The 12,207-nt window shown below is 38.9% G+C and overlaps 1 protein-coding gene across 1 annotated transcript in view; it reads left to right on the top strand.

Annotated features, from left to right (window-relative positions):
- The window catches only part of PRKAR2A (protein kinase cAMP-dependent type II regulatory subunit alpha), a 108,753-nt gene that overhangs the window by 68,064 nt on the left and 28,482 nt on the right, over positions 1-12,207 (top strand). The window contains exons 3-4 of the mRNA XM_078443093.2: positions 3,777-3,829; positions 6,499-6,582. Coding sequence (XP_078299219.1) covers positions 3,777-3,829; positions 6,499-6,582 — 137 coding nt within the window. The remainder of the gene's footprint in view (positions 1-3,776; positions 3,830-6,498; positions 6,583-12,207) is intronic.

Here is a 12,207-nt window from a genome sequence, read left to right as displayed (position 1 = left end):
CATGTTGCTAACCAGTGACATCTGCTGGAGAACTGTGGCAAAACAAATTCCCGTGAACAAGGGATTGTAGTACTCTTTCAGTCTTCATTTTCAGTAGGTCTTGAGCATCTCATGACACTCAGTGTAGTTCTTGAGGCTTCAGAGGGGATCACACAGACTCTGGGCTTCTCCCAGGTCACTTGTGCACTGAAACAAGCTCCCTGATGTGTATAAACACAAGGGGCAACAATCACATAGACACTTAAAAATGGATTCTTTATATAGAAGATGAGAAAAATGATCTGGGATCAAGACCAGGAAGAAGTAGAGAGGTTGGGTGGAAACAGGGAAAAGGCAAAGGGAGGTAAGTCTGAAGTTCAAAAGAAAAGGGAAAAAATTCAAAACCAGTTTTGAAAAATAAAAGCATAATACTTTTCCACAAATTGAAACATTAATAATTTTACTGGGAATAACTACTTTTGTTTAAATCATACTTCTGTACCTTAAGACTTTAAAACTGTAACATTTGCTGCATCACTTACGTTAATGTCTAAAAATATAAAAGTAAGCTAAGTTGCTGAAGTACTTCCCTTCAAAATCAGAGGAAAAGCAAGCCTGGAAATAGGCTAGTCCAAGACTGTATCATTATCAGTAAAATGCTGCCAGTCTCCTCATTGAAGGCTTACTATTTTAAACTTTTTAAATGAAAATTTTCATACATATGCAGAAATAGAGAAAGTTTGTATAGTAATACCTATGTACCCATCTGTCTCCAAATTGAAAGTTTTTAAATGCATTTTTCTAAGAAGACATTTTGAGTTCCCGGACCAAGGAATTGGAATAGATCGAATAAAGATCAGATATGAGAATATTTCTGAAGTCGAATTTGATATATTCATTGGATAAAAGGTGAACGAAGGAAGCCCTGATAAGTTACAGATTTCTAGTTTAGAAAACTGAGCTGTTAATGACAACATTAATCAAGAGCACAGAGAACCAAGAGGCTTGCAGTTTAACATGGTGTCTGCCCTCAGTGCAGCTTCCTCAGATTTCCTACTGAGATACCTGTGAAGAAGCAAAAAGTGGCAGCAGTAGCATCTAGGAACTCAGGAAGCTGTGTGTCTTAATCTTTAGGACAGATCTGAGATAGATGTACACTGACCTCATCTTGTGGAATCAGGAATGGCTGGGAAAAGGCATTTATCTACCTCCCATTGTCGCTTACCTGGCTCAGCTACCCAAAGCCTCTGCCAGCTAGGAACTCAGGAGACCTCCCTGCAGAGCATCACTTGATGCTGTTTTAGGGACTAGAATGGTATTTGTCCTCTTACTCCCTTCTAACTCCCTGATTTTTCTCTGTGTAAGGATATTGGGTCCCTGTTGGACAGGCAGAATATTGATGGCATTACAGTACAAGAGGTGTGGTCCACACTAGAGTACTATAGGCCAGGCAGGGAAGGGAGTCCTGTCTATTGGACATACCATTTCTCAGGTATTCCATGAGTTCAGAGAATCAATGGGAAGGGAAAGCTGGGATGCAGCTAGACCAAGGCTGCAGTGAGTAAATGTGTTTAAGAAACCACGAGTTAAATTTAGAGCAGTGTCACTTTGTCCCCTAGTTGTTAGCATTGAGTATAGGGACCAAGAACCATTTGGATTCCTTGCATGCTAATTTCCTGGTTTATTCTTCTCTTGTTTCCCTTTGGAAAAATAGATAAGTAAAAAAACATTTTGTGTATATATTCATATTTACATATTTATTTCTCCCCATTCTTAGCTCTCCTTTCTCATAGAAGTCCTTTCTTATGGAAGGCATAGCATACTATATATATTCCTCACCTTGCTTTTTTCCCCTAGAACTCATTATTAGCCCATGGAGATCTTCCTTATTCTTTCTTTTTTCTTTTCTTTTTTTTCTCCTTTTTTTCTTTTCTTTTCTTTTCTTTTCTTTTCTTTCTTTCTTTTTCTTTCAGAGAGAGAGAGAGAGAGAGAGAGCGAGCCAGCAGGTGTGGGGAGGAGGGGGAGAGGGAGAGAGAGAGAGAATCTGAAGCAGACTCCACACCCAGCAGAGAGCCCAACAGAGAGCCAGACGATGTGCGGGCTTGACTCAGGACCCTGAGATCATGACCTGAGCTGAAATCAAGAGTTGGATGCTTAACTGACTGAGCCACCCAGGTGCCCCCCTCATTCTTCCTTATAGCTGTATTATTCAAATAGGTAGTTATACCATTTCTGATATTTTGCTATTATAAACAAATGTTCAGTGAATATTTTCTAAATCTTTGAATTGCAATAAAGACAAGTCTTGCAGGAAGCCGGCACAAACACAGGTTCCCTATTAAAAAAAATCAAGTTGGGGGGCGCCTGGGTGGCTTAGTCGGTTGAGCGTCCAACTTCGGCTCAGGTCATGATCTCACGGTCTATGAGTTCAAGCCCTGCGTTGGGCTCTGTGCTGACAGCTCAGAGCCTGGAGCCTGCTTTGGATTCTGTGTCTCCCTCTCTCTCTGCCCCTCCCCTGCTCATGCTCTGTCTCTCTCTCTCTCTGTCAAAAATAAATAAACATTAAAAAAAATTAAAAAACAAAATCAAGTTGGTTTTTAGATAATATTGTACCCGGAATAGAGACTGATACATAGTATCATGTTTTGTTTGAAATTCATTCTTATTTTTAAAGTCATTCATGTACATGATGATGCTGAGCAATTTTTTTTAATGTTTATTTTTGAGAGAGAGAGTGTGTGCAAGGCAGGGGAGGGGCAAAGAAAGAGGAAGACAGAGGATCTGAAGTGGGCTCTGTGCTGACAGCAGAGAGCCATCGTCAGGTTCCAACTCAACAAACGGTGAGATTATGACCTGAGCTAAAGTCGGACGCTCAACCGACTGAGCCATCCAGGCGCCCCAGTGATGTTGAGCAATTTTAATTGATTCTTTTTGTAATTTATCCGTGTGTGTGTGTGTGTGTGTGTGTGTGTGTGTGTGTGTGTTTCACAGGTCCTTTATTTTATTTTTTAATTAAAACAATTTTTTTTTATGTTTATTTAGTTTTTGAGAGAGACAGAGCATGAGTGGCTGAGGGGCAGAGAGAGAGGGAGACACAGAGTTGGAAGCAGGTTCCAGGCTCTGAGCTGTTAGCACAGAGTCCAACGTGGGGCTTATTTTTTAATTTAAATCCGAGTTAGTTAACATATGGTGTAATAATGGTTTCAGGAGTATAATTTAGTGATTCATCACTTACATATAACACCCAGTGCTCATCCCAACAAGTGCCCTCCTTAGTACCCATCATCCATTTAGGTTTGCCTCCCTCTCTGTTTTTATCTTATTTTTCCTTCCCTTCCCCTATGTTCATCTGTTTTGTTTCTTAAATTCCACATATGAGGGAAATCATATAGTATTTGTGTGTGATAATTCCATAGTATCACATGGATGGATATGTGTTTATGTTGCATATATTGTACTTTGTGGTTTTCCACCCTTGCTTTAAAATTCAGTAAAGATAGCACCTCCTTACTTGTCCTTGCCATTACCATAGGATTTAGTATGTGATACATTTTATCAACTCTCTTCTATTTGGGGCTACCAATCCCTAGGAAGCTGGAATTTTAGCACCTGATAGAATGCCTGGCATTAGTAGGTACTTAATATATTTGTTAATTGAAGAAAAGGCTTTTAAAAATTACTACAGCTTTAGAAAACAGTGAATGAAAGGAAACTATGTTCACCTTCTATTTTTCCCGTAAAAGCTTACATCTGTTTTATTCATTTTTCTCTTTATTTTTTTTCCTCTCCAAATTTAGTCTGTGCTGAGACCTATAACCCTGATGAGGAAGAGGAAGATACTGATCCAAGGGTAAGATACTAATGTAAAGGTATTAGGTAGAATTGTTTTATTCCCCACTCACTCTTCTCCTCCTCTATATGCCAAATCTAATCATACTGATAATTAAAATAAGTACAAATTAAAATCTCAACAAGATGCTATTTTTTTTATTTACCAGATTGGAAAATATTAAGAAGAATGAAAACAAGAGTAGTTGGGGTTGTGGTAAGAAGGGGTGCCTAGCTGTAGCTGTCAGAGCCTTAACTATAGTCAAGCCAACTGACTCAGCAGTTACCTGAAGGAGAACTCATCCTTAACAAACAGCTGGATCCTTCCTGAGATCCTTCCTGAGGATGTACAAACAGGGATCATTGAGGTGTTGTCATAGTAAAAAATGGAAACAACTTAAATGACCCAAACTAGAGGATTACGAGGGGCTAAATTATGGCACTCAAATCAAGAGATTCTTCAGCCATTGGAAATGATGGTACAGGACCAAGTTTAATGGCATGGAATGTTGTTTATATGAGGTATATTTTCTAAAATAAAAAAATAACTTAAAAAAATGTATTTATCTGGGGCCCTTGGTTGGTTCAGTCAGAAGAGAATGCAACTCTTGATCTCGGGGTTGTGAGTTTGAGCCCCGTGTTGGGTGTAGAGATTAGTAAAAAAAGTAAATAAACTTTAAAATACATATGTATACACACACATATATATTTATTTATCTATCCATCTATCCATCTTTGTATTTATTAATACAGAGAATTATCTCTGGAAGGATATATCCCAAATGTTAACAGTGGTTATGGCAGGACTATGGTATACTTTTGGTCTTTTCTTAAAAACTCAGATTTTTAAACTTTTATATAATTACAAAATTATTTTTATAAAAGCAAATATGAACCACCATTTTTCAAAGATTGATGTTATAAAATAAGCTTTAATGATCTTTCAAGTGTACCTTAAAATGAGCAGTCCATGAAAGATTTCTGCAGTATTCTAATAATAAAACGCTATTCCCATTGTATGACTATAATAGATATGTAGATTTTGAAAAAATTTATTCTGGCTATTGTAAAAATTTTTGATGACTTTTAAAAGTTAAAACAGTTTTTTTTACTAACTTTTTAATATCACAAATTTAAAATACTTAATACTTTTGACATTTTGTTATTTCTCGTCAGATTAAGCAACATAGTTTTTTTTAGGGTGAAGACAGGACTTAGGTCTCTGAATTATAACAGCTATACTAGGCACTGATTATTTCTTTTTGGTTAAATAAACATTTATTGACTATCAGTAATAATGATAAAAGTTTTTGAGCACCTACTAAATGCCAGGTACTGTTTTAAATACTGCATGTATGAACTTGTTTAATCCTTCCAACAACACTGATTTAGTAGATAACACCACCACCACTACTAAATTGTTGATGTTTGAGCTGCAGCATTTATAGCCATTGTTTATTTGCCGTCTCCACTTAGATTTCAGTAGGCAACTCAGACTTAAGGTGAGCTCCTGATCATTTCCCTTTAAACATTTTTCTCCACCCACAGTCTTCCCCCAGCTCAATTTATGGCAGCTCCATCCTCCCAAGAAGGCTCAGGCCCAAAACTTGAGGGTCACCCTCAGCTCCTCTTATTTTTTCATACCTACATTCAGTTTTTCAGAAAATCCAATGGGCTCAGGCTTCAAAACATGTCCAGAATTCCACTACTTCTCAACACCTCCATGGTTACCACCTTGGTCCTAACCACTGCATCTTGGCACTGAAATAATTGCACTAGTTTCCTGGCTTCCACTCTTCCCTCAAGGCTGTTCTGCAGTCAGTAGCCGGTATGAACCTTTAAAAACATGAGTCAGATCTCTTTCACCTCTCAGTCAGAAGCTTCAAATTGCCTCCATTTGGCTAGGGAAGAGTTCTGGTTCTGTGACTTATAATGCCCTCTGTGATTTGGGCATCACTCTCACCCAGCCCCCCAACTTGGTCTCTTCCTGATCTTTCCCCCTCACTCTGCATCAGTCACACCCATCTCCTGGTTATTTCTCAAACATGCTCTTTACCTGCCACAAGGCCTTGTTTTCATTTACTGTTCCTCTGCTTGCAGTGCTCTTCCCACAGAGATGTCCACATGGCTCACTCCCTGAAGTTATCCTCATTTCCTTGAGATCTTTACACAGATGCTACCTTCTCAGTGAGGCCTTATCTGCCTCCTCCACACACACACTTTTTATCACCCTTCTCTACCTTGTTTTTCTCCTTAGCTCTCTTATTTTTCTCCTGTCACTCTCTAACATGTTTTACATATTTATTGGATGAGAGCTGGTGTTTTTATCTGTGTGTTGGCTGTGTCCCCAGAAGTGGAACAGTGCCTGGCACCCAGTAGATGCTTAATATTTGTTGAATGAACAAGTCTATAGCCCTCTGCTTTACAGATGAGGACACTGAGGCTCCCGGGGGGTAACTGACTTGCTGCCAGTTACACAGTCAGTGAGTGGCTCCAGGGTGAGTGCTCTTCACCCCCATCACATTGCCCCTCCATGATCAGGATCCCGCTTGGTATTTGTATAGAATTAAAGTTACAGTAAATGTGCTCTTAATTTTTCCCACTTAGGAGAAAGAAATGTACTGATGTGTGAATAAAGTCAGATTTTAAATTGGAATAAAAATATTTCCCTGGTTTTATTTGGATTGGCAGGTGATTCATCCTAAAACTGATCAACAGAGATGCAGACTTCAGGAAGCTTGCAAAGATATTCTCCTTTTCAAAAATCTTGATCAGGTAACATTGGTTTTTAAAAATATTTTTGTATTTTGGCTTTTCTCCTATTTGTCATTTAAACAGTTTTTCTGTGGGGGTGCTTGGGTGGCTCAACCAGTTAGGCATCTGACGCTTGATCTCAGGTTGGGTCTTGACCTCAGGGTTGTAAGTTTTGTGCTGGGTGTGGAACCTACTTAAAAAAAAAGTTTTTGTAATCTTAGCCTCAGCCATATGAGGTATAAAACTTTAGATTCATCCTCCTTACAATGTTTGCATTGTGTTGACTTCCATAACTCATCATAAAGAGCTTTTCAGATGACTTCTAGTATTTCTCTGAATTGCTTTGGTACTTCCTCAAAGACAGTATCCTTCAAGGACCATGCTCTTTGGCCATGTTGAAAGGAAATGCTCAGGTTTATATGACCCTGGCTGAAAGCATTTGGAGGGTCTGAATTTATGCTGCAGAGTAATTTATCCAAAGTTGCTAGTATGGAGTTCTCTTCTCTGGTAGCAATTAACCCACTGGAAGTGTGTGACTTCTTCTCAGACCTTGAATGTGGGGCACCTCTTGTGATTACTTCTCAGCAAAGAACTCAGGCATGGGGAGTGGTGTGTGTCCTCAGGGCTCTGGCGTAGGACCTATGCTTGAACCTGTCTTCCCTCCCTTGATGGAGATAGAGAGCAGGAGCTTTATTAGTCTCAGGCGGAATAAAACAAGGCCCATGACCTCAAGGAAAGGCTGGTTGTGAGAAATACTGGTCTGTGTCACTTATTTTCCCTAGAAGATCCATCTGTATCAAGGGAAAGAGGACTTGCTTCTTTATCTACTGAACAAAATCCCTTTTAATGTTCTAAGGGAAGTTGCTGTGTCAGTCTAATATTCAGAGTTTTCTTAGTGTTGAAGAATACCATTATACCATTTTATTTTACCATTTTAATGTTGAAAAATGGTAATGAAAATTTCAGATTTAGTTATATTTTTCTGGCATTTTTGTCATGAAAATATTCAAATACAAGTTGAAAGACTTTTATGGAACACACATTTATCTACTGCTTTGATTCTAACATTAACATTTTACTATGCTTGCTGCATTGTATACCATATACCCATCTTTCAGCAAAGGGGTCAGTAAACTTTTTCTTAAAGAACTAGGTAGTAAATATGTCTGTCATAACTACTCAACTCTGTTATTATAGCAGGAAAGCAGCCATAGACGATACATAAATGAAAGGATGTGGCTGTGTTCCAATAAAACAGTATTCACAAAAACAGTCACCTGGGTGGTTCAGTCCATTAAGTATCCGACTTCAGCTCAGGTCATGATCTTGCAGTTTGTGAGTTTGAGCCCCATGTTGGGCTCTGTGCTGACAGTGCAGAGCCTGCTTGGAATTCTCTCTCTCTCCCTGTGTCTCTCTGCCCCTCCTCAGCTTGTGCTCTCTCTCTCTCTCAAAATAAATAAATGAATTTAAAAAAACCCACACACATTATTTACAAAAACAGGCAGCTGTTTGCTGGCCCCTGCATTAACCCATCTTACTTTTTTGGGTTAATTTCATAGTAAGTTGCAGATATCATTGTACCTTCCTTTAAACACTTTGGCATGAACTAGAGTTCAATATTTGTTTGTAAGTTTTTTATATACAGTTTGCATACAATGAAATGCTTAAGTTTTGGGGCCCCTGGTGGCTTGGTTGGTTGAGCGTCCAACTCTTGATGTTGACTCAGGTCATGATCTCACAGTTCATGGGATCGAGCCCTGTGTGAGGCTCTGCACTGACAGCACAAAGCCTGCTTGGGGTTCTATCTCTCCCTCTCTTTCTGTCCTTCCCCTGATACCATGTACGAGCACATGTGCATGCTCTCTCGCTTTCAAATACAACATTTTTTTTTAAATGCATGAGTTTTGGGGCGCCTGGGTGGCTCAGTTGGTTGGGCTTCTGACTTCAGCTCAGGTCATGATCTCGTGGGTTTGAGCCCCATGTCAGGCTCTGTGCTGACAGCTTGGAGCCTGGAGCCTTCTTTGGATTCTGTGTCTCCCTCTCTCTCTGCCCCTTCCCCCTCACACTCTTTCTCTCTCTCTCTCTCTCTCTCTCTCTCTCAAAAATAAAGATTAAAAAAATTTTTTTAAGTGCATGAATTTTGGGGTGCCTAGGTGGCTCAGTGGGTTAAGCATCTGACTTCGGCTCAGGTCATGATCTCATGGTTTGTGAATTGGAGCCCCGTGTTGGGCTCTGTGCTGACAGCTCAGAGCCTGGAGCCTGCTTCAGATTCTGTGTCTCCCTCTCTCTCTGCCCCTCCCCTACTCACCCGCTGTCTCTCTCTCAAAAATAAATAAACATTAAAAAAAAATTTTTTTTAAAGCAGGAGTTTTATGTACATTCTCTGAAGTTTGATAAATGTTGTACACTTAGGTAACCCAAACTCCCTAACAAGTTATGGAAGATGGCTACGACCCCAAAAGATTCCCTCATGCCCCCTCATGATCAATTCTTGCCCCTTCCTTTCAGAGGCAACTACTATTTTGATTTATTCTACAGTAAATTAATTTTGTCTCTCATAGGATTTCATATGAATGGAAGCCTACAGTATTGTGTGTGAGACTTCTTTCACTCAGTTTTCAAAGTTCATTCCTGTTGCATAGATCAATAGTTCATTCCTTTTCCTTTTTCACCTTTTATTTTGAACTAGTTTTAGATTGACAGAAAAGTTGCAAAGATAGTACCGAGTTCCATATACCAGATTTCATCCAGATTCCCCCAGTATTAACATCTTACATCCCCATAGGACAACTATCAAAACCAGGAAATTAACATTCTTACAATACTCTTCGTTAAACTAGAAACCTTATTCAGATTTCACCAATTTGTTTTTTTCTGGTTAAGGATCCAATCCAGAAAATCACATTGCATTTAGTTCTTAACTTCTCTTCAGTCTGCCATGGTTTTCAGTCCTTTCTGGTGTTTCATGATCTGGACACTTTGAAGACTACTGGTTTGTTATTTTATAGAATGTACCTCAAATTTGGATTTCTCTGATGTTTCCTCATGACTAGAGTAGGTACACACATTCTTAGCCAGCCTGCAACAGAAATTATATTGTGTTCTTCCCTGAACATCATATCAGGGGGTCACTGATATCAGTATGTGTTATTGCTGGTGATGTTAGTTCATTCCTTGTTTGTTGCTGAGTAGTATTCCACTATATGAAAATACTAGTTTGCTTATCCATTTTTCTGTTGATGGATACCTAGTCTCTTTTGTTGTTGTTGTTTTGTTTTGTTTTTAAGTCTCTTTCTTGTTGTTAGCTCTTATGAATAATGCTATGGATATTTTGTACAAGTCTTTTTTTGAATGTTTTTCCCCCCCATCTCTCTTCAGTAAAATACCTGAGGGAAAAATTGCTGAGTCATAGGGTAGATATGTTTGATTTTATAAAAACCTGCCATAACTTTTTCAAAGTGGTTGTACCATTTTGTATTCCTTCAGCAATATAGGAGATTCCTGATTATTCCGTATTCTTACCAACACTTGTTACTGTCTATCTTTCAAAATTATAGCCATTGTGGTGAGTATATTTGTTTCAGTTTTTTTTTTTAAGTTTATTTATTTATTTCGAAAGAGTGGTAGGAGCAGAGAGAGGAAGGAGAGAACCCCAAGCTGACAGCACAGAGCCCCATGTGGGGCTCAGTCTCACAAACTGAGATCATGACCTGAGCTGAAATCAAGAGTTGGACACTTAAACAATCGAGCCACCCAGGCACCCTTATTTCAGTTTTTAAAAATTTATTTCCTGGGGCTCCTGGCTGGCTCAGTCAATAGAGCATGCGACTCTTGATCTCAGGGTCGTGAGTCCAAGCCCCGTATCGGATATAAAGCATTCTTTAAAAAATAAAAATAAAAATAAATAAATAAAATAAAAATTTATTTCCTGGGGCGCCTGGGTGGCTCAGTCAGTTAAGCATCTGACTCTTGATTTTGGCTTGGGTCATGATCTCACAGTTTATGAGTTTGAGCCCCATGTTGGGCTCTGTGCTGACAGCAGAGTCTGCTTGGGATTCTCTGTCTCCCTCTCTCTCTGCCCCTCCCTGGCTCGTTCTTTCCCCTCCCTCCCTCCCTCTCTCTCTCCCTCCCCAAAATAAATAAACATTAAAAAAAATTATTTTCCAAATTTCTTGTTTGAAATTTTCAAATTTATAGGAAAGTCAAAAGAATAGCTCCATGAACACTCATGTACCCTTCCCCAGTTGTTAACATTTTGCCACATTTCTTGCTTTTGTATATGTACACACACGTAAATACATATGAGCTGCTTTTTTTTGTTCAGCGCTATTTATGAATATATTTAAGACGTCTTGACTCTTAGCCACTAAATACTTTATAAGATGTATTTTCTAAGAACAAGGATATTTTCCTGCATTAGCACAGTACCACTATTACCATCGGTTCAGTATTGTTATTTAACATCCAGGCCATATTCTGATTTTCCCAGTAAAATTTTCTATAGCTTTTTTGTTTTATTTTTCAATCCTGAATCACATGTTGCTTTTGGTTGCCCTGGTGTCATTTTAGTCATCTCTAACCTAGAATTCTCCCCTTACACCTTATTGTCATGACACTGATGTTTTTGAAGAGTCCAGGCCAGAGTAAAGTTACTCAGACTGAGAGGCTGCCAGTGGACAGCCCACAGGCCAGTTACAGCTAGGTGTGTTTGGTCCGTATTATACAGGAAAATTTGAATTGTTACCTGTATCTAAACTTGAGACTTCTGGCAACACTGGGCTCACATTCCACGTGAATGTGGAATGTACAGGAATAGCACTTCCTTTTTAGTATTTGTCAGCTTTTACAGTATTCAACACACATGGGACTGTGGAACTAAAGACATGCTTTTAGTGATACTCAGTTATTTTAGGCAGCACAGTCACACTGACAGAACACTAAATGACACGGAATTCTGCAGCCGTACAATTTTTCCTTGTCAGGTCTTCAGTCTACATTCCTCCAAAGATAAAGTCTTTCTTTGAGCTGAAACTGATATTCTTTAGTGCCCACTGACAGTCACTGATCTCCCTCCCTGACAAAGGGATGCTGCCCCTAGACTGAGACCACTGTTTTGTTAGAATTTAATAGCCGTGTTTTGTTGTCATTATATCAGTATAGTTACCTTCTGGTTATAGTTATTGGTAAGTAAGCAATTGTACGTGTTGTTTATAAATGAAGCAATAATAGCTGTCCAAGAACAGATGTCAATTTTGGAGTACCTGTTGTGCGATAAATAGTTCCTTTAGGTTTTTCTTTTTTAGTCATAAAAATCAATGAGCTAGAAACTATTAAACCCTTTTTAAAATATGGATTAACTGAGGCTTGGAGAGGTTAAGTGATGTGTGTGGCTAGTCAGAGCACTTGTGCTGCTCTGTGAGGTAATTTCTAAGTCCATCTCAGCCCTTTAGATTTGATGATCCTGTTAAGATCAACACCTACAGGAAGATGGCATCACATGGCTTTACAGATGACATAGTAGAGCTATCAAGGCACCTGACAGTCATGTGGGCATGGCTGGGAGAATGGACACCAATGATTTATATACCTGTTTTTGCATAAATTATGAAATGTTTTTTCAAAGCAGTACTGCCTCAGAAAACTTGG

The sequence above is a fragment of the Panthera onca genome, chromosome A2 (assembly GCF_046562875.1).
Source record: "Panthera onca isolate mPanOnc1 chromosome A2, mPanOnc1 haplotype 2, whole genome shotgun sequence".
Classification (NCBI taxonomy): domain Eukaryota; kingdom Metazoa; phylum Chordata; class Mammalia; order Carnivora; family Felidae; genus Panthera; species Panthera onca.
The sequence above is the reverse complement of the archived record's forward strand: the minus strand, read 5'-3'. Positions and strand labels throughout refer to the sequence as shown.